This window comes from Salmo salar, chromosome 15, assembly GCF_965601325.2.
Source record: "Salmo salar chromosome 15, fSalSal1, whole genome shotgun sequence".
NCBI classification, from domain to species: domain Eukaryota; kingdom Metazoa; phylum Chordata; class Actinopteri; order Salmoniformes; family Salmonidae; genus Salmo; species Salmo salar.
In genome coordinates, this window is record NC_138305.1 from 29,234,292 (window position 1) to 29,257,838 (window position 23,547).

Below are 23,547 nucleotides of genomic sequence, written 5' to 3' on the forward strand. Positions count from 1 at the left end.
TGATGGTTTTTGCAGTCGTGCCTGCCATGCAGTCGTGGGTGAACAGGGAGTACAGGAGGGGACTGAGCACGCACCCCTGGGGAGCTCCAGTGTTTAGGATCAGCGTGGCAGATGTGTTGCTACCTACCCTCACCCCCTGGGGGTGGCCCGTCAGGAAGTCCAGGATCCAGTTGCAGAGGGAGGTATTTAGTCCCAGGTTCCTTAGCTTAGTGATGAGCTTTGAGGGTACTATGGTGTTGAACGCTGAGCTGTAGTCAATGAATAGCATTCTCACATAAGTGTTCCTTTTGTCCAGGTGGGAAAGGGCAGTGTGGAGTGCAATAGAGATTGCATCATCTGTGGATCTGTTTGGGCGGTATGCAAATTGGAGTGGGTCTAGTGTTTCTGGGATAATGGTGTTGATGTGAGCCATTACCAACCTTTCAAAGCACTTCATGGCTACGGACACTTCATGGCTACGGGTCTGTAGTCATTTAGGCAGGTTGAATTTGTGTTCTTGGGCACAGGGACTATGGAGGTCTGTTTGAAACATGTTGGTATTACAGACTCAATCAGGGACATGTTGAAAATGTCAATGAAGACACCTGCCAGTTGGTCAGCACATGCCCGGAGCACACGTCCTGGTAATCCATCTGGCCCCCAGCCTTGTGTATGTTGACCTGTTTAAAGGTCTTACACACGTCGGCTACGGAGAGCGTGATCACACAGTCGTCCGGAACAGTTGATGCTCTCATGCATGCCTCAGAATTGCTTGCCTCGAAGCGAGCATAGAAGTGAATTAGCTCGTCTGGTAGACTTGTGTCACTGGGCAGCACGCGGCTGTGCTTCCCTTTGTAGTCTGTAATAGTTTGCAAGCCCTGCCACATAAGACGAGCATCGGAGCCGGTGTAGTATGATTCAATCTTAGCCCTGTATTGACGCTTTGCCTGTTTGATGGTTCGTCGCAGGGCATAGCAGGATTTCTTGTAAGCTTCTGGGTTAGAGTCCCGCACCTTGAAAGCAGCAGCTCTACCCTTTAGCTCAGTGCAAATGTTGCCTGTAATCCATGACTTCTGGTTAGGGAATGTACGTACAGTCACTGTGGGGACGACGTCCTCGATGCACTTATTGATAAAGCCAGTGACTGATGTGGTGTACCCCTCAATGCCATCGGAAGAATCCCGGAACATGTTCCAGTCTGTGATAGCAAAACAGTCCTGTAGTTTAGCATCTGCTAAACATTTCCCATTCTTAAAATAATGTGGTGGTCCTAACTGACCTAAAACAGGGAATATTTACTAGGATTAAATGTCAGGAATTTAAATGTAGTTTAAATGTAGTTGGCTAAGGTGTATGTAAATTTCCCACTTCAACTGTACAGTGGGGGGAAAAAGTATTTGATCCCCTGCTGATTTTGTACGTTTGCCCACTTACAAAGAAATGATCAGTCTATAGTTTTAATGGTAGGTTTATTTCAACAGTGAGAGACAGAATAACAACAAAAAAATCCAGAAAAACGCATGTCAAAAATGTTATAAAATGATTTGCATTTTAATGGGGGAAATAAGTATTTGACCCCTCTGCAAAACATGACTTAGTACTTGGTGGCAAAACCCTTGTTGGCAATCACAGAGGTCAGACATTTCTTGTAGTTGGCCACCAGGTTTGCACACATCTCAGGAGGGATTTTGTCCCACTCCTCTTTGCAGATCTTCTCCAAGTCATTAAAGTTTCGAGACTGACGTTTGGCAACTCGAACCTTCAGCTCCCTCCACAGATTTTCTATGGGATTAAGGTCTGGAGACTGGCTAGGCCACTCCAGGACCTTAATGTGCTTCTTCTTGAGCCACTCCTTTGTTGCCTTGGCCGTGTGTTTTGGGTCATTGTCATGCTGGAATACCCATCCACGACCCATTTTCAATGCCCTGGCTGAGGGAAGGATGTTCTCACCCAAGATTAGACGGTACATGGCCCCGTCCATCGTCCCTTTGATGTGGTGAAGTTGTCCTGTCCACTTAGCAGAAAAACACCCCCAAAGCATAATGTTTTCACCTCCATATTTGACGGTGGAGATGGCGTTCTTGGGGTCATAGGCAGCATTCCTCCTCCTCCAAACACGGCGAGTTGAGTTGATGCCAAAGAGCTCCATTTTGGTCTCATCTGACCACAACACTTTCACCAGTTGTCCTCTGAATCATTCAGATGTTCATTGGCAAACTTCAGATGGGCATGTATATGTATTCTTGAGCAGGGGGACCTTGTGGGCACTGCAGGATTTCAGTCCTTCACGGCGTAGTGTGTTACCAATTGTTTTCTTGGTGACTATGGTCCCAGCTGCCTTGAGATCATTGACAAGATCCCCCCGTGTAGTTCTGGGCTGATTCCTCACCGTTCTCATGATCATTGCAACCCCACGAGGTGAGATCTTGCATGGAGCCCCATGCCGATGGATATTGACAGTTCTTTTGTGTTTCTTCCATTTGCGAATAATCGCACCAAATGTTGTCACCTTCTCACCAAGCTGCTTGGCGATGGTCTTGTAGCCCATTCTAGGCTTGTGTAGGTCTACAATCTTGTCCCTGACATCCTTGGAGAGCTCTTTGGTCTTGGCCATGGTGGAGAGTTTGGAATCTGATTGATTGATTGCTTCTGTGGACAGGTGTCTTTTTTACAGGTAACAAGCTGCGGTTAGGAGCACTCCCTTTGAGAGTGTGCTCCTAATCTCAGCTGGTTACCTGTATTAAAGACACCTGGGAGCCAGAAATCTTTCTGATTGAGGGGGGGTCAAATACTTATTTCCCTCATTAAAATGCAAATCAATTTATAACATTTTTGACATGCGTTTTTCTGGATATTTTTTGTTGTTATTCTGTCTCTCACTGTTCAAATAAACCTACCATTAAAATTATAGGCTGATCCTTTCTTTATCAGTGGGCAAACGTACAAAATTGGCAGGGGATCAAATACTTTTTTCCCCCACTGTATATGTACATATTCTTATTCATCCCTTTACATTCACTGCATAGTCGGAACTAGAAGCACAAACATTTCGCTACACTAACATTAACATCTTCTAACCATGTGTATGTGACCAATACAATTTGATTTGATTTGATGAGGCTAGCATAGCACCTTCTCTGTTGAAATTCGAGATGGTCTATACATGTACATGAGGCTAGTAGCATAGCATCTCACTCTCTACCGAATACTGGTGGTGACATCAATACCTCACATCGGATATTTAAAAACGTATTAAAATAACGAGATGTATCCACCAAACCAAAGATAGGAATAGGAGGGAGCTTCACAGCCGCCGTTCCGCCCTGTGGACAACGAATCCCATTGTTAGAGCGGAGATGCAAGCATCTCATCACTATATCCAGTATCTATGCTACTAGTCTACTTGTCCACTTTTAAAGCTGCAATATGTCACTTTTTGGGCGACTCGACCAAATTCACATAGAAATGTGAGTTATAGATCTGTCATTCTCATTGTCTAAAATGACCCATCTAGAGGTATTTTGTATTTGTGTTTATTATGGATCCCCATTAGCTGCTGCCAAAGCAGCAGCTACTCTTCCTGGGGTCCAGCAAAATTAAGGCAGATTATACCATTTTTAAACATTACAATACATTCACAGATTGCACAACACACTGTGTGCCCTCAGGCCCCTACTCCACCACTACCACATATCTACAGTACTAAATCCATGTGTATGTATAGTGCGTATGTTAACGTGTGTGTGTGTGTGTGTGTGTGTGTGTGTGTGTGTGTGTGTGTGTGTGCATGTGTCTGTGCCAATGTTTGCATTGCTTCACAGTCCCCGTTGTTCCATAAGGTGTTTTTTTAATCTGTTTCTAAAATCTAATTTTACTGCTTGCGTCAGTTACTTGATGTGGAATAGAGTTCCATGTAGTCATGGCTCTACTGTGTGCTTCCCACAGTCTGTTCTGGACTTGGGGACTGTGAAGAGACCTCTTGTTGCATGTCTAGTGGGGTATGCATGGGTGTCCGAGCTCTGTGCCAGTAGTTTAGACAGACAGCTCGGTGCATTCAACATGTCAATACCTCTCATAAATAAAAGTAGAGATGAAGTCAATCTCTCCTCCACTTTCAGACAGTAGAGATTGACATGCATATCATTAATATTAGCTCTCTGTGTACATCCAAGGGCCAGCCGTGCTGCTCTGTTCTGAGCCAATTGTAATTTTCCTTTATTGTGGCACCTGACCACTCAACTGAACAGTAGTCAAAGTGCGACAAAACTAGGGCCTGTAGGACCTGCCTTGTTGATAGTGCTGTTAAGAAGGCAGAGCATCGCTTTATTATAGACAGACTTCTCCCCATCTCAGCAACTAGTGCATCAATATGTTTTGACCAAGACAGTTTACAATCTAGTGTTACTCCAAGTAGTTTAGTTTTTTACATTTAGCAGACGCTCTTATCCAGAGCGACTTACAAATTGGTGCATTCACCTTATGATATCCAGTGGAACAACCACTTTACAATAGTACATCTATATCTTTTTTGGTGGGAGAGTGGGGGGGTTAGAAGGATAACTTAATCGCATCCCAGGTATTCCTTAAAGAGGTGGGGTTTCAGGTTTCTCCGGAAGGTGGGGATTGACTCCGCTGTCCTGGCGTCGTGAGGGAGCTTGTTCCACCATTGGGGTGCCAGAGCAGCGAACAGTTTTGACTGGGCTGAGCGGGAACTGTGCTTCCGCAAAGGTAGGGAGGCGAGCTGGCCAGAGGTGGATGAACGCAGTGCCCTTCTTTGGGTGTATGGACTGATCAGGGCCTGAAGGTACGGAGGTGCCGTTCCCCTCACAGCTCCGTAGGCAAGCACCATGGTCTTGTAGCAGATGCGAGCTTCAACTGGAAGCCAGTGGAGTGTGCGGAGGAGCGGGGTGACGTGAGAGAACTTGGGAAGGTTGAACACCAGACCGGCTGCGGCGTTCTGGATGAATTGTAGGGGTTTGATGGCACAGGCAGGGAGCCCCGCCAACAGCGAGTTGCAGTAATCCAGACGGGAGATGACAAGTGCCTGGATAGTTACCTTTGTTCGAACTATCAAAGAACCATACCCACCCGGCTAAATAAATGTAAGGGAATACCCCCCTGAAATGGACAAAAATGAATGGGATCTTATTGGCACTGTACGAAACATATACACGATGTGCAATACCACTCAAATGGATGCCATTTCATTCAAAACTTATTGCAAATGTCATATGGCAAATGTCAAGTGTCACACAGCAAAAATCCAATAGATGGTGAGCGAGCTCCATGGTAAATTGTCACAATGCAAATGCACATCAAGTCAATACCCCAGAGACAAATTTTGAAAATGTGATTTTTTTTCTCAAAAACGTATCACCCCCTTAATTAAAGTTCTTTCTGGACCATTTATTGAAATTCTTTTGATTATTATTATTTTAAAAAAAAAAATGGGGGGGGGGGGGGCAATTATACATGTATAAGAACTGTATGAACATACTTTTGTCATATTTATTTTACTGGTCCATAAGGCATATGTTTTGTCCATTTGCAATATGATTTCATAGGAAGTCAAAAGTCGAAGTCAAAAGTCAGTGAACCATTGCCAAATGCCATAAGAAATGTCCAAATGCAATATGAAAGTATTGAAAGTGCCAAATCAGGATGTTATGTCCATTTGCCATGTACGATCGATCATAGGAAGTTGGTTTCCAAACCCAAAAGTCAGTGAACCATGTCCAAATGGCATTTAAACTGCCAAAATGATATATAGCACTATGTTAAGCCATGAATCAACCCAACCGTAGACCCCTTGCACCCCCCCAAAGGCATTAAAAACCATTTTAAAAATGTGCTCCTGGTAACCAGTTCCAATCACCAGGTGCCCGGCTGTCCATTTGCAATATGTTTCAATGGGCATTTACCATCACGGACTTGACATGCTCAAAAAACTGCAGGAATGTGAAATTGACTGGCCCGATGCACTCGGGATGGCGGGGCAGTGATTCTGGTTCCTCTCCATCGCTCGTTGGTGTTGATTTCAGAATGTCATTTTGGTGATGGTCTATCACTGTTTAAACATATTGCAAATGGACAAAAGTCAGCCAGCAAGTCACCGTTCATCAGTCAATTAGATATCATTCTGACACCAAACTGATACCATCTGACACCACACCCACTTTTTCCAACTCGTTTAGAAGCCAACTATCACATATTTCAGAGCAGGCCCAAAATTCACAGCGCCTTCTGTTTAAACCATAATAAAAACATAAAACACGTAGTTACGTTCTGTAGTAGCTAACGTGTATACTGTTGAGTCATCCGCATACATAGAAACTCTGGCTTTACTCAAAGTCAGTGGCATGTCGTTAGTAAAAATTGAAAAAAGCAAGGTCTTATGGGTGTAAAAAACAAAGATACAAAACATGAGAATCAATGTTCTTGGTTTGCCTGCAGGTTCACAGTGATGACCTTGTGGACAAAAGTATTCTAACCTTCTGGAGCTCAGTGATGTTTGGTCAATTATTTTATTAAAATATAGTCAATTCACTCCAACAGAGGCACTGTGGTAATGTTCATCAAAGAAGTTAATATATTACTTTATAAATCTCTTAATATTATGTGATAAATGGTACACTGCAGAGCAACAACATGATAAGGGTGCATTAACAACAAGGAATCAGTACAAATACAAACACTCCTATGTCAAGTCTGTCCTAGTAACTCTCTTCATCACATAGACCCATTATATTTAAGATATTATTTCACCATTGATACAAAAAATAAACAATTGTTCAAGATCCATTTTCATTAAAAATAGCTAGATATTTGATACTTGCAACCTTTCGGTTACTAGTCCAACGCTCTAACCACTAGGCTACGCTGCCACCCCATTGAAAGAAAGAGGTAATTTGCTCCACTAGGAAGTAGAAGGAATAAGACAAGTTATGGAGAAGTGCTAGTCATGTTCAGGTCCCAGTCAGGTCAGGCTGCGGGTGTCTGTCCTCTGTGTCTGATGTTACACACCACTCCACTCTTTGGTCTCAAAGTCCCAGTGTCCAGGATGTCAAAGGACTGGCCAGGCAGCAGGCTGAAGTCAAACCTCTGGAGCAGCTTGGCCATCACTACCTTGGCCTCCATCTGTGAACAACAGATCTGTTTAAAGGATGACAAATCTGGTGTGCTCAACTATAAAAAAAAAAAGTCTATATTGGAGGCAGAAGTCCAGGAGTAATCTAACTAGGATGGATAATAGGATCAGCAGAGAACACTCCCAAATAAAGTTGTTTCAATGCATTTCATATGGACAGTCTGCTCACCTGTGCGAAGCTCTGTCCCAGACATGAGCGTGATCCCAGGGCGAAGGGGTAGTAGCAGTAATAGGGTCTTCAGGACAGAAACAAACACAACATGTCTGTTAGTTCCGCATGTGTTTTTCTGTTGCTCATTAAGAAAAACAAGATGTATTTTTTGGGGGTGTGGTTCGATGTGACAGTTACTGATGTTTGTCCCCCATGAGACCAGGTGGTGTAAAGAACTTAAGTTAAAATACATTTAACTACTACTTAAGTCAATTTTTGGGGTATCTATATTTTACTTTTACTCCACTACATTCCTAAAGGAAATAATGTACTTTTTACTCCATACATTTTCCTTGACACCCAAAAATACTCGTTACATTTTGAATGCTTAGCAGGACAGGAAAATTGTGTAATTCACACAATTATCAAGAGAACATCCCTGGTCATCCCTACTGCCTCTAATTGGGCAGACTCACTAAACACAAAGCTTTGATTGTAAATTATGTCGGAGTATTGAACTGTGACCCTGGCTATCCGTAAATTAAAAAAACAAGAATATCGTGTCGTCTGGTTTGCTTAATATAAGAAATTTTAAATGATTTATACTTTTACTTTTGATACTTAAGGACACTCAAAACCAAATACTTTTAGACTTTTATTCAAGTACTATTTTACTGGGTGACTTTGACTTGTTTTTGAAAGAAAAGTACATTTGTTGTCCATTAAAATAACATCAAATTGATCAGAAATACAGTGTAGACATTGTTAATGTTGTAAATGACTATTGAAGCTGGAAACTACAGATTTTTAATGGAATATCTACATAGGTGTACAGAGGCCCATTATCAGCAACCATCACTCCTGTGTTCCAATGGCACGTTGTGTTAGCTAATCCAAGTTGATCATTTTAATAGGCTAATTGATCATTAGAAAACCCTTTTGCAATTATGTTAGCACAGCTGAAACTGCAATAAAACTGGGCTTCTTTAGACTAGTTGAGTATCTGGAGCATCAGCATTTGTGGGTTCGATTACAGGCTCAAAATGGCCAGAAACAAATAACTTTCTTCTAAAACTCATCAGTCCATTCTTGTTCTGAGAAATTAAGGCTATTCCATGCGAGAAATTGCCAAGAAACTGAAGATCTCGTACAACGCTGTGTACTACTCCCTTCACAGCGCAAATTGGCTCTAACCAGAATAGAAGGAGTGGGAGGCCCCGGTGCATAACTGAGCAAGAGGACAAGTACATTAGAGTGTCTAGTTTGAGAAAAAGACGCCTCACAAGTCCTCAACTGGCAGCTTCATTAAATAGTACCCGCAAAACACCAGTCTCAATGTCAAGAGTGAAGAGGCGACTCTGGGATGCTGGACTTCTAGGCAGAGTTGCAAAGAAAAAGCCATATCTCAGACTGGCCAATAAAAATAAAAGATTAAGATGGGCATAATAACACAGAGACTGGACAGAGGAACTCTGCCTAGAAGGCCAGCATCAAGGAGTCGCCTTGTAAATTTGTTTAATACTACCAAGAATCATTCTGTGTGACCCTGATCTAGCCAACTGCAGTAAAAGGTTAACCGACTTGCACTTTTTAGTTAATTTTGGCACTGGAATAAATGTTTGACTAATATCGATGTCACATACAGCGCATTTGGAAAGTATTCAGACGCCTTCACTTTTTCCACATTTTGTTACGTTACAGCCTTATTTTAAAATGGATTAATTCGTTTTTTCCCCCTCAATGTACACACAATACCCCATAATGACAAAGCAAAAAAGCAAAGGTTTTTAGAATTTTTTGTAAATATTACATTTAAATAAGTATTCAGACCCTTAATCAGTACTTTGTTTAAGCAGCTTTGGCAGCGATTAGAGCCTTGAGTCTTCTTGGGTATAAGCTTGGCACATCTGTATTTGGGTAGTTTCTCCCATTCTTCTCTGCAGATCCTCTCAAGCTCTGTCAGGTTGGATGGGGAGCGTTGCTGCACAGCTATTTTCAGGTCTCTCTAGAGATGTTAGATCAGGTTCAAATCCAGGCTCTGGCTGGGCCACTCAAGGACATTCAGAGACTTGTCCCGAAGTCACTCCTGCGTTGTCTTGGCTGTGTGCTTAGGGTCATTGTCCTGTTGGAAGGTGAACCTTTGCCCCAGTCTGAGGCCCTGAGCGCTCTGGAGCAGGTTTTAATCAAGGATCTCTCTGTACTTTGGTCCGTTCATCTTTGCCTCGATTATATATACAGGTGTGTGCCTTCCTAAATCATGTCCAATCAATTTCATTTACCACAGGTGGACTCCAAACAAGTTGTAGAAACACCTCAAGGATGATCAATGGAAGAAACAGGATGCACCTGAGCTCAATTTTGCAAAAATGTCTAAAAACCTTTTTTCCTTCGTCATTATGGGGTATTGTGTGTAGATCGATGAGGAAAATTGATTTTTAAATACATGTTAGAATAAGGCTGTAACATAACATAAGTGTGGAAAAAGTGAAGTGGTGTGAATATTTTCTGAATGTACTGTATGCCGGTTTCAACGAGAGAAGTTCTGCTTTAATCAATTCAAATGTTGTAAAGAAACAATAAAACAATAAAAACATATCGTGTGACTTACTTGGCAGCGTCTGGATGGAACCTCTCTGGGTCAAACGTCAGCGGGTCCTCAAAGAACTTATCCAACCTTCCACAGACATACGAACTGAACTGTAAACAGACAAGATAGAGGCAAACATAAAATATTTAAGACAGTTTAGGAAATAAAATAAGTACACCCACACCCAAAATAGTTAATGAGGTGTTGACTACACTGTTAAAATGAAGAGCATTGTAACACCAAAACTCTTTCAATATGCTTTGTGTTATAGTCATGACAGACAAAGATATATAGTTAAGCAAACTTTACTAGGCATGTTGTCAACCAGCACATTAATAAAGTAACAACTGGTTTCCATTTCCTGTGTAACATCAATATTGCTACATGTTCTCTTTTTTCTTTTTTAACAACAAAGGCAGACTCCACCTAACTTTGGCTTGTAGTCTGCAAAAAACTGGAATGTGAACTGAATATTTGTTTACTGTCTCTGACTGTCCATTAATTATTATTATTTTTACTTTCGCACAAAGTCTTTCAGGTGTATAGGTCTTCGGATGGCCCTACCAGACCTTGTGTGGGGAGTGTTGATTACATCAGGAGGTGCTTGACCTGAGATGTTTGGATCTTTTTGTTGAGGTGCAGCGTGTACCTCTAGGTTGTGTTCAGCACCCTGCTGGGCGTCAGCTGGTCCTCTGTTTACTGGCTCTGTGCCAGGCTCCTCAACAGTGGGGAAATCCTCCTCTATTTCTCTGCTCTTCCTCAGGGGTCGCCTGTTCCTCCTGAAGACTTGTCCCTGTTCTGTCTTCACCTCATAGGACCTTTGCTCCACAGGTCTGACTACTGTGGTCCTCTGCTACCACTGTTTCTGTCCTGTGAGTGGCTGAACTCACACCCTGTCATCTCGTTGCAGCTCTGTGTGATCCTTAGCAGAGGTGTTGTAGTACTTTGCCTGTTTCTGCTGTCTTTATTTGAACTTCTCCAGCTGACAGTTTGCCATCCCCGGTCTCAGAAGTTTCACTCATTATAAGTAGTGTCTTTGTACGTTTTCCCATGAGCACCATTGCAGGGCTGCTGTCTGTTCCTTGTGACGGGGTATTTCTGTGATCCAGCACGGCCAGGTATGGGTCAGCACCTGCTCTCTTTGCCATCAGTCTTTTGGCTGTTTTCACTGCCGATTCCACTTTCCCATTACTCTGTCAGGGCTCTGCTGGCGTATGCTATTGGTTGTCCTCCCTGCACCAAGGCTGCTCCTAACCCACTCTCTGAAGCATCACACTGTAGTACAAGCTGCTCTGTTGGGTTGTAGTATTTCAGCACAGGGGTCTGTCCAATGGTATCCCTGATTTTATTGAAAGCCTGCTCATGTCTCTCTGACCACTCCCACAGTGAGTCCTTGTGTGTTAGCTGTCGCTGTGGCTCGCAGAGCTCCGTGGCGTGGCTGCAGAACTTGGCTATGTAGTTTACCATGCCCAGGAAGCGCTGCACCCACTGTACATCTGTAGGCCTAGGTATCTGTTTGATGGCTGTCACTTTTCCTGGTTCCACTTTCAACCCCTCTGATGTTAGCAGGTGGCCAATGTAGCGCACTTCCTTCAGCCTGAGCTGCAGCTTCTCTGGATTCAGCTTGATATTGAGCTTCCTGCATCCGTCCAGGAGCATTTTCAGGTTTTTGTCATGGTCCAGAGTCGCCGCTTCATCGTTGTCTCCTTCTCCCACAAGCAGGATGTCATCTGCAATGAGTTTGACTCCTGGAAGACCTTCCATTGCCTGGTTCAACTTCCTCTGAAAGATCTCTGGTGCTGGACTGATTCCCACTGGCATGAGCAGCCACCTGTAGCATCCCATGGGAGTAGAGAACGTGGCGAGATAGCTGGATTCCTCCTCCAGTTCCCCATGCCAACATCCATTTTTTACATCACAAACAGAGAACACGTGTGCTCTGTTCAGATGTGGCAGCACGTCTTCAATAGTGAGAAGTGGGTAATGGCTCCTCTTGAGTGCCTTGTTGAGAGGCTTCGGATCAATACACACTTAGTTTTCCCAGACGGTTTCTTCACTACGATCAGGCTGCTAATCTAATCTGTGCTTTTTTCAACTGCTTTTATCATCCTTCTTTTCTCTAGACCACTGAGCTCCTCTTTGAGTGGTTTATATAGTGCTACTGGCATTCTTCTCTTTGGCAGCTGGATGGGCTCCACTTGCTCATCCACTTCCAGCTTCAGTTTGCCGGGTAAGCATCCATTTCCCTGGATTACATCAGAGTACTCCTGTTTAATTTGCTCTTTAGTCCAGGATCCTGTTGTTTTCTCGATGGCCAGGATGTTGTGATGCTGCACAGTAATCAACTCCATTGCCTGTATAGCCTTACTGCCTAGAATGGGCCTGTGCACATTCTTGTTGACTATGATGAACTCAACTTGGTAGGTTTTCTTATTGCGTGGATTGATCACTTTAAGTTTTTAGCACAGAGTCACTCACGATAGCTAGCGTTGACGTTCGGCGCTATGACTAGCCTGTAAACGCGGCACTTTTTCAAACTGCCGCCTGGGATGTATTCTTCATTTACATCAATGAGATCCAGGTTCTTTTGAGTACCGCTGTCACCATGTTTCAATATGCCTTGTGTTGTAGTCACGACAGACAAAGATATATAGTTAAGCTAACTTTACTAGGCATGTTGTCAACCAGCACATTAATAAAGTAAGTAACAACTGGTGTCCGTTTCCTGTGTAACATCAATATGAGTAACATCAATATTGCAACACAAACTAGTTGCAACTGAGCTGCCACCAACTTGAAGGAGACAAAACCTTATCTTTGCTGGAGTATTGACACACATAACATGGTGTGTTGTAACACCACTAAATCAAATATTGTCCAAAACCTTGCCAGGGACTGGGAGCACTAACAGAAAAGGTTAAACACTATTTTGGAGATTCAAGTTCTGTTTAGAGCAGAATTACATCCATTCTCTTTTGGTGTCATTTCCTTTGTCTATGTGGGAATGGGTGCTGTCCTCATTGAACGTCAAATTGCCTGACAGTTTTGATATCCGCTCATCATGATCCATTACACAACAAACTGCTTAATACCAATATAGAAATATAGTCTTCTTTCTTTAAACATGTAAACAACATTGTGTGAAAGAATCATAGTCTAAAAATGTTGAATTACCCACAATCCTCTAAAAACAGAGTCATGCGTCAAGATAAGAAATGCAACGTGATTAAAACCAAAGACTTCCAATGAGTTCAATCAATCTATTGTCTCTCACTTTGATTATCCTCATAAAAGATAATTACATTTTGAGTAACATATTCAGTTGGATTTACATTACTTTAGTAAAATTAAATTAACAAATAATTGAAATGACTTGCATTTGTAAACCATTGATTGTATGAGAAACACCATTTTAGAGTTTTGATGCAGCCTTTTACATTCACTGAACCCCCAAAATGGGTTTTCACAACGCTCTCTTAAAAACACCCATATTCAGATTTAAGAACCACTTTGGGTGTTTCAGAGTTCCTACACTTCTGTTTTAAAACACATTCTGTGTATTAACATTTTACATTCAAACACACAGATCTCAGCTTAGGTGCACTACCTGTCATGGTTTCATTACACAATCATGGTGTTTTGAGACATTCTATGTTTACAGTGTAACAGAGAAAAAGTCAATGATACTACATTGAGGTATGAGCCATACTGGCTTAGACAAGGCTACTTCATTCCTTTACTACATTGAGGTATGAGCCATACTGGCTTAGACAAGGCTACTTCATTCCTTTACTACATTGAGGTATGAGCCATACTGGCTTAGACAAGGCTACTTCATTCCTTTACTACATTGAGGTATGAGCCATACTGGCTTAGACAAGGCTACTTCATTCCTTTACTACATTGAGGTACCACAGCGTATCACATGTTAACACCACAACTAAATTTAGAGATATTAAAGGGATACTTTTCCTCCAGAGTCAGATGAACTCCTGGATACTATTTTTATGTCTCTGTGTCCAGTATGAAGGAAGTTAGAGGTAGTTTCCCGAGCAAATGCTAACTAGCGTTAGCGCAATGACGAAGTCTATGGGTATCTGCTAGTATGTATCCTTTTAACATACAATAACACTCATCACTCATCACATTGTTTTTGAGGTGACTACTCACGACGCATGAGACTCCTGCTGGGATGGGGATGCCGTTGATGACGATGTCGTTGGGGATGAAGCGAGAAGTGCCTGGTGCTGTAGGGTACAACCTTAGAGTCTCCTTCAAAACCTAACGTGGGGAGATGATATGAATCAAACACACCATGCTGATTAATTAACCATGTGAAGAGTTACCTGACCCAAGACTTGAACACTTGCGTTAGCTCCCTGAGCTAAATCACACTGGGCACAGACGTCAATTCAACATCTAGTTTTGATTTACATTTGATTTAGTTGTAAACGTAAATTCAACTTGAAATCAATAAAAATTGTCAATAAAAATTGTCACCATGTCATTCGATTTAGGTTAAAAGGATTTTTGCAAAACCAATCAGTTTTCCAAGTCATCACATAGATTTTTTTGGTTGAAATGAAGTGGAAACAACGTTGATAATGGGATGCAATGCCTAGGCTTTAGCTCAGCCGGCTAATACAGTCTTGCAGCCCAACCAGGTTAACATCCAGTTGGTCACACAACTGCTGTTAATATAGTACAAGTATTGTATAAAATAGTATATTAGTATACTAGTAATAAGTTTTAAATCAAATTTAATTTTTCACATGCGCCGAATACAACAGCTTACCTTGAAATGCTTACAAGTCTTTAACCAACAATTTAGTTTCAAGAAAAATAAGAGTTGAGAAAATATTTACTAAATAAACTAAAGTAAAAAAACAAAAGAGTAACAATAAGATAACGAGGCTATATACAGGGGTTACCGTACAGAGGCAATGTGTGGGGGTACAGGCTAGTCAAGGTAATTGTGGTAATATGTACATGTAGGTAGGGGTAAAGTGACTATGCATAGCTAATAAACAGCGGGTCAATGTAAATAGTCCGGATGGCCATTTGATTAGTTTAGTTGTTCAGCAGTCTTATGGCTTGGGGGTAGAACCTGTTAAGGAGCCTTTTGGTCATAAACTTGGTGCTCCGGTACCGTTTGCCGTGCGGTAGCAGAGATGACTATGGCTGGAGTCTTTGAATTTTTTGGGGGCCTTCCTCTGATACTACCTAGTATATAGATCCTGGATGGCAGGAAGCTTGGCCCCAGTGATCTACTGGGCCGTACACACTACCCTCTGTAGCGCCTTCTGGTCAGATGCCGAGAAATTGCCATACCAGGCGGTAATGCAACCGGTCAGGATGCTCTCGATGGTGCAGCTGTAGAACTTTTTGAGGATCTGGGGACCCATGCCAAATATTTTCAGTCTCTTGATGGGGAAAAGGTGTTGTCGTGCCCTATTCACAACTGTCTTGGTGTGTTTGGACCATGATAGTTTGTTGGTGATGTGGACACCAAGGAACTTGAAACTCTCGACCCGCTCCACTTCAGTCTAGTCAATGTTTATGTGGCCTGTACGGCCCTCCTTTTCCTTTAGTCCACAATCAGCTCCTTTGTCTTGCTCACATTGAGAGAGAGGTTGTTGTCTCTGACCTCCTCCCTATAGGCTGTCTCATCGTTGTCAGTGACACTGTTGTGTCGTCAGCAAACGTAATAATGGTGTTGGAGTCGTGGGTGATCAGGGAGTACAGGAGGGGACTAAGCACACACCCCTGAGAGGCCTCAGTGTTGAGTATCAGCATTATATCCTTTGCGTACGACTCGTTAAAGAAAACATCTTCATCCAGTTCCAGGGGAGTAATTGTGCTACAAAGTAGTACAAAGTAGCACAATTCGTTGAGAGCCCGTAAAACGACAGCCATCTCCTCCAGTGCCATTCTATCAGCCATCGTACAACATTGTATAACGTACAATATGGTTTCTGTTTATAGATGTCAGTTCCAATTCTGAGTCCTGGATCTGGTTTGTAGCTCCATTGCTGTCACTGTCAGGCCAATGACAAGACAGCACAAACGGACCTGGGACCGGTAGATCATTTACCTGAGACAGGTAGGTCATTTTCCCCAGGTCGTCAAAGCTGATTTCCTGTTTCATCCCGATGACGTCATCCACTTCCTGCTTCACCCTGGAGAGGTCAGAGACACACAAACTAAACCAACCTGTTTTTATTACAGAAATGATCAATACCGAAAATAGAAATGATGAAAACTAGTCCTACTTCGTCAATATCTCTGGCAGCCTTCCCAGTTCCATGACGGCAAAAGCTAGTTGATTGGCTGTTGTCTCTTGCCCTGTCATGATTAAAACAAACAAAAGTAATGTCACTGTTGTTTCTTCAAATTTCACTTGAGCGGGAAAAATTATATTACGAAGATGGATTTATATATATATATATATATATATATATACAGTTGAAGTCGGAAAATTACAAGCACTTAGGTTGGAGTCATTAAAACTCGTTTTTCAACCACTCCACAAATGTCTTGTTAACAAACTATACTTTTGGCAAGTTGGTTAGGACATCTACTTTGTGCATGACACAAGTAATTTTTCCAACAATTGTTTACAGACAGATTATTTCACTTATAACTCACTGTATCACAATTCCAGTGGGTCAGAAGGTTACATACACTAAGTTGACTGTGCCTTTAAACAGCTTGGGAAATTCCAGAAAATGATGTCATGGCTTTAGAAGCTTCTGATAGGCTAATTGACATCATTTGAGTCAATTGGAGGTGTACCTGTGGATGTATTTCAAGGCCGACCTTTAAACTTAGTGCCTCTTTGTTTGACATCATGGGAAAATCAAAAGAAATCAGCCAAGACCTCAGAAAAAAATTGTAGACCTCCACAAGTCTGGTTCATCCTTGGGAGCAATTTCCAAACGCCTGAAGGTGCCAAGTACATCTGTATAAACAATAGTACGCAAGTATAAATACCATGGGACCATCCAGCTGTCATACCACTTAGGAAGGAGACGCGTTCTGTCTACTAGAGATGGACATACTTTGGTGCGAAAAGTGCAAATCAATCCCAGAATAACAGCAAAGGACCTTGTGAAGATGCTGGAGCAAACAGGTACAAGAGTATCTATATCCACAGTAAAACGAGTCTTATATCGACACAACCTGAATGGCCGCTCAGCAAGGAAGAAGCCATTGCTCCAAAACTACCATAAAAAAGCCAGACTATGGTTTGCAACTGCACATGGGGACAAAGATCATACTTTTCGGGGGAAATGTCCTCTGGTCTGATGAAACAAAAATAGAACTGTTTGGGCATAATGACCATCGTTATGTTTGGAGGAAAAAGGGGGATGCTTTCAAGCTGAAGAACACCATCCCAACCGTGAAGCACGGGGGTGGTAGCATCATGTTGCGGTGGTGCTTTGCTGCAGGAGGGACTGGTGTACTTCACAAAATACATGTCATCATGAGTTAGGAAAATTATGTGAATATATTGAAGCGACATCTCAAGACATCAGTCAGGAAGTTAAAGCTTGGTCGCAAATGGGTCTTCCAAATGGACAATGACCCCAAGCATACTTCCAAAGTTGTGGCAAAATGGCTTAAGGACAACAAAGTCAAGGTATTGGAGTGGCCATCACAAAGCCCTGATCTCAATCCAATAAAAACTTGGTGGGCAGAACTGAAAAAGTGTGTGCGAGTAAGGAGGCCTACAAACCTGACTCGGTTACACCAGCTCTGTCAGGAGGAATGGGCCAAAATTCACCCAACTTATTGTGGGAAGCTTGTGGAAGGCTACCCAAAACGTTTGACCCAAGTTAAACAATTTAAAGGCAATGCTACCAAATATTAATTGAGTGTATGTAAACTTCTGACCCACTGGGAATGTGATGAAAGAAATGAAAGATGAAATAAATCATTCTCTCTACTATCATTCTGACATTTCACATTCTTAAAATAAAGTGGTGATCCTAACTGACCTAAAACAAGGAATTTTAACTAAGATTAAATGTCAGGAATTGTGAAAACTGAGTTTAAATGTATTTGGCTAAGGTGTATGTAAACTTCCGAATTCAACTGTATGTATGTATGTATATATATATATATATATATATTTAAATATATATACTGCTCAAAAAAATAAAGGGAACACTAAAATAACACATCCTAGGTCTGAATGAAAGAAATCATCTTATTAAATACTTTTTTCTTTACATAGTTGAATGTGCTGACAACAAAATCACACAAAAATAATCAATGGAAATCCAATTTATCAACCCATGGAGGTCTGGATTTGGAGTCACACTCAAAATTAAAGTGGAAAACCACACTACAGGCTGATCCAACTTTGATGTAATATCCTTAAAACAAGTCAAAATGAGGCTCAGTAGTGTGTGTGGCCTCCACGTGCCTGTATGACCTCCCTACAACGCCTGGGCATGCTCCTGATGAGGTGGCGGATGGTCTCCTGAGGGATCTCCTCCCAGACCTGGACTAAAGCATCCGCCAACTCCTGGACAGTCTGTGGTGCAACGTGGCGTTGGTGGATGGAGCGAGACATGATGTCCCAGATGTGCTCAATTGGATTCAGGTCTGGGGAACGGAAGGGCCAGTCCATAGCATCAATGCCTTCCTCTTGCAGGAACTGCTGACACACTCCAGCCACACGAGGTCTAGCATTGTCTTGCATTAGGAGGAACCCAGGGCCAACCGCACCAGCATATGGTCTCACAAGGGGTCTGAGGATCTCATCTCGGTACCTAATGGCAGTCAGGCTACCTCTGGCGAGCACATGGAGGGCTGTGCGGCCCCCCAAAGAAATGCCACCCCACACCATGACTGACCCACCACCAAACCGGTCATGCTGGAGGATGTTGCAGGCAGCAGAACGTTCTCCACGGCGTCTCCAGACTCTATCACATGTGCTCAGTGTGAACCTGCTTTCATCTGTGAAGAGCACAGGGCGCCAGTGGCGAATTTGCCAATCTTGGTGTTCTCTGGCAAATGCCAAACGTCCTGCACGGTGTTGGGCTGTAAGCACAACCCCCACCTGTGGACGTCGGGCCCTCATACCACCCTCATGGAGTCTGTTTCTGACCGTTTGAGCAGACACATGCACATTTGTGGCCTGCTGGAGGTCATTTTGCAGGGCTCTGGCAGTGCTCCTCCTGCTCCTCCTTGCACAAAGGCGGAGGTAGCGGTCCTGCTGCTTGGTTGTTGCCCTCCTACGGCCTCCTCCACGTCTCCTGATGTACTGGCCTGTCTCCTGGTAGCGCCTCCATGCTCTGGACACTACGCTGACAGACACAGCAAACCTTCTTGCCACAGCTCGCATTGATGTGCCATCCTGGATGAGCTGCACTACCTGAGCCACTTGTGTGGGTTGTAGACTCCGTCTCATGCTACCACTAGAGTGAAAGCACCGCCAGCATTCAAAAGTGACAAAAACATCAGCCAGGAAGCATAGGAACTGAGAAGTGGTCTGTGGTCACCACCTGCAGAACCACTCCTTTATTGGGGGTGTCTTGCTAATTGCCTATAATTTCCACCTGTTGTCTATTACATTTGCACAACAGCATGTGAAATTTATTGTCAATCAGTGTTGCTTCCTAAGTGGACAGTTTGATTTCACAGAAGTGTGATTGACTTGGAGTTACATTGTGTTGTTTAAGTGTTCCCTTTATTTTTTGGAGCAGTGTATATATGTATATATATATTAAGGGATTTATATGTTTGAATGTAATGATTAAATAATTCTACCCTGAAACTTAACTATTAGGGATATGGTCTATATAGCATGTAGAATGGGTAACTAAAGGGTTAAGCATAAGTCTAACGAGGTTGGACTAGGATAAGAGAGGCATGAGTGTCTGTGTGTTTAAGTAAACACCAAGAACTGTTAAACTGTGGTTGACCTGACCTAGCTAGAACTCTGAGGGTTTATGATATGGGAGGGAGTACCCCTAATCTCAGAGGAATGAAACTGTCGGCTGGGTAATGATCTACAGTGTTAAGAGATCTGGGGCCTTAATGTTTGTGTGTGCGTAAATACGGAGCCTGGTATATAATGATGTCTCTGTACAAAGTACATCAGAACGTTCTCGTGAATAAACATTCTGCCTCTTGTATGCTGGGACTCTGTCTGTTTCATTCAACCAGAATCTTACAAAATTCCGGGTTGCAGACTGAGTATTTTAATTGAAGGTAACATTGAGAACATAATTCTCCTAACATTATATAAAAAGTATAGCACTTTTTTCAGGGAGACGTACCGGCAATGAAGAACGTCACAAAGTTGTCCAGCATAAGCTCCTCATCATCGTTTGCTATGTTTTCCTCTGAAATGATGGATATATCAGTTTACAGCATTGTAGTGCTACTGAACCTCATCAATAACATGACTGTTTTAGCAAACACTTGTCTCACAATGTTACATGCAGAGCCACAGGTAAAAGGATTCCAATGTTACCCTGGTCCCAGATCTGTTTGTGCCGTCTTGTCTTGAACAGTGGCAGGAGTTGGCAAAACAGCACGAACAGATCTAGGATCAGGCTACTACAACATGCCTTTGCCAGCCGTCTTGAGGATCTGTGTGAGGATGTCTTTTGGAACGTCCTCTCCGTTTTGGACGGCCATTTTCCTCTCGTTGATCCACTGTCTGCCTGTCGAACGCAGCAGCCGACAAGACTTCTTCACCTCGTTGATGAACTTCTTGTTCTTTGGGTAGAGCTAGAAATATGACATCCGACCATTTATTTAAACCCCATCTAGGGACTGTGACTCTGTAAAACGCATTATGGTGCATTTAGCCACATCTTACAGGCTTCCTACTTGGAAGGACGGCAACAAGAGACTAGAACAAACTGTTCATGAGTGTCAATGTTCTAACTGTATTTGTTTCCTATGAAATAGGATTTTATCTGATGAAACTGTAGGATTTCAAATAGATAAATTCAATAAGCAATCATTCTCGAGAAGCATCACTAACATACTTGATGTCATTATTTACCTGGAAGGTGGAGTCTCTGAGATAGTGGACCATTCCCTTCAGACACATCTCTATAGCTTTGGGAAACGGAGAGTCACTCTCATTCAGCAGATCCAGCTCCACTCCAAACGCCACCTACAGATGATATAAAAACAGAGGATTGACAACATCTTACAACATGATAAGGTAAAACTCCTGGTTCTAGTTATGCTAATTATAGCTAGCACTTTGTCTTGGTTAGACTAAATTGTATATAGCTTAGGTAATGAGTGTGTTATCAGTTGTCATAAGCAAAAAACTGCCTGTTATGACAATTTTACTGTCAGATATACAAACAAATGTAGCTTTATAACAGAGAGAATAAAGTGTAAGTGCAGTGTGGGGATCTGAGGGGAACAGGAAGTGAACGTTACCTTAGCGATGACATCCAGTGTCACACAGTTTAACATGTGGTGCATGTTGGCAGCTGTGTTGGTGTCAGCCATGTCTGCCAGTTTATCCATCAGCTTCTCTGCCCTCTCGTTGAACACACCCATCTGACCCCGCAGGTACCTAACAATACACAGCAATGATGGATGGATGAACAGATGGATGGCTGGATGGATAGATCAATGGATTATTACACCATGTGAAATGGATAAGTGACTTACAGACTGCTGAAGGCAGGGTCCATTATTCTTCGCTGTTTGTACCACTCATCATGATTCTGTGCTGTGATCAGGCCATTTCCAAAAAACCTATGAAGAAGGACAACAGAGTATTTACCCTAAGACTGAATAAACTGACCAGTGACCAAGTTGTCCCGTTTGAATGTCTATATGCTCTGTAGGCTACGCAGGCGATAACCAGCATTAGGAGGGATTGTGTTGAAAGAGTTGGTACCAACAAAAACATTGACACAATAAATAGTAGTAGGAAGTATATTTAGATAACATTAATTATACAGAGGATTCACCTCTGTCCAAACAGGTTGAAGAGACGCTTGTAGACCAGTGAGTCTTTAGGGTACTTAGGTGACATCAGGACTTCCTGTGGAGACAAAGCAAATTGTCAATTTGGTTTGAAGGGGGAATTGGGGTAATGGATTATTTTACAGCACTTTAATTTCAGAAATTAACATGGTAAAATGTATAATTAACCTAATCTTGGTTAACCCAGAACTAAAATCTTGCTTATTTGGTCAGGTGTTTACGTAGTCAGTCAATCAGAGATTATAATTACAGTAATTTCTCAGGTTTACCTTGGTGGTATCAGGACAGGTCACACACAACACCACAACATGCATACCGTTGATACGGTAGACCGGTCCATATGTCTCAGCCCTGTCAAAGATAAAATATATCTCTATTTATTGTCCCATGATAAACAACACTTGATTCAATGTGTGTGTGTAGCATTCAACAAACCATTCCAGAAATTTGTCGTGGACAAATCGATCATTGCTCATCTCCCTCAGCAAGGTTGGGGAATGACCAAATAAAAAACTAGGGGAGAACAAGAGACGAATTAATCCATAAATGACAAATAAGGAGGTTATGGCATGAGAGATACCTTCACCTTGTGAAAAGGAAAAAGGCAGGTGAAACAGCGACCATGACGGCTGTTGAGGTCAACTTTCACCTACTGTAGTTCCTTATCAACAAATCTGATGCGGTATGTCGTCTCTCAATATAGTTGAAACTAACATTTAGCTAAAGCATTTTAAAATAAATATTCAAGTTACATAATACTGACTCACCTATCCCTTGGTGGTCCCGGTATGTGATCATATTTCAGATGAATATATTTTATGTAAAGACAAAAAATTAGAAACGCGATCAAAATCAAACCAAGCAAGCACATAAGCAAATAACCGATCCAACTTGCAATCAAATGAAAAAGTGTCATATTTCCGAAGACTAGATATCTCGCAGTGACCCTACAAACCAGTTATGTGGTCGTTTATTTTGGACGGAATTCGGTCAGCTGTAGTACTAGAAGCAGAGCGGAAGAGACGAAGCGAGAGGGTTTACTACGCCCCAAATGTGATCGTTAATTATTATGGAGTGGCTGCTTTACAATATTTTCTGGAACCTGAATTACCGTGGCTATTGATACGGAGATTTCTGCGCATGAGCGTGATGTTTTTTGTATGTACTCTAGCTGCTGTCCACTCTGCTGTTTACGTCGCTTCTGCTCAGTGCTCCCACTGCCGCTTCCTTCATCGGGCTGCCTTCAACCGTTCGGCTGCCCAGAGGTTCAACAGGTTGAACTCGTGCGGTACTTGCATGATCATTGAGTGGTTAAAGCGCATATTGTTTTTTGCCCCTTTGCAAAACTTTTTGCAGAAATTCTGGCTAGTGGCTACGATATGGCTGCAACTATAATGAGTAGCCTACATCATCACACAACATTCTATTTTGACCTGTTCTATCAAAAGTGTTGGAAAAACTTGTCAATAATCATCAGGCTTTCTTGATGTCTATAGTATTCTCTCTGGTATGCAATCTGGTTTCAGCTCAGGTTATGGATGTGTCACTGCAACCTTAAAGGTCATCAATGATGTCAACATTGCCCTTGATTCTAAACAATGTTGTGCGGCTATTTTTATTGACTTGGCCAAAGTTTTTGATACAGTAGACCATTCCATTCCTGTTGGCCGGCTAAGGAGTATTGGTGTCTCTGATGGGTCTTTG

The 23,547-nt window shown here is 42.4% G+C and overlaps 1 protein-coding gene and 1 long non-coding RNA gene across 2 annotated transcripts; one reads left to right on the forward strand and one right to left on the reverse strand.

Annotated features, from left to right (window-relative positions):
* Positions 1-6,484: 6,484 nt before the first annotated feature.
* On the reverse strand, positions 6,485-22,993 carry LOC106571111 (cholesterol 24-hydroxylase). Its single transcript, XM_014143790.3, has 15 exons — positions 22,611-22,993; positions 22,279-22,356; positions 22,113-22,194; positions 21,828-21,901; positions 21,523-21,609; positions 21,286-21,424; positions 20,894-21,007; positions 20,451-20,613; positions 20,157-20,222; positions 16,137-16,209; positions 15,959-16,043; positions 14,035-14,145; positions 9,886-9,974; positions 7,296-7,362; positions 6,485-7,116 (listed from the first exon to the last, which is right to left on the reverse strand). The coding sequence occupies exons 1-15, from the start codon at positions 22,757-22,759 to the stop codon at positions 6,961-6,963; spliced, it is 1,533 nt and encodes a 510-aa protein (XP_013999265.3). The 5' UTR covers positions 22,760-22,993; the 3' UTR covers positions 6,485-6,960.
* On the forward strand, positions 20,956-21,672 carry LOC123727246 (uncharacterized). The gene is made up of 2 exons (XR_006759137.2): positions 20,956-21,058; positions 21,421-21,672. It is a non-coding gene; the product is annotated as an uncharacterized LOC123727246 (long non-coding RNA).
* Positions 22,994-23,547: the final 554 nt, after the last annotated feature.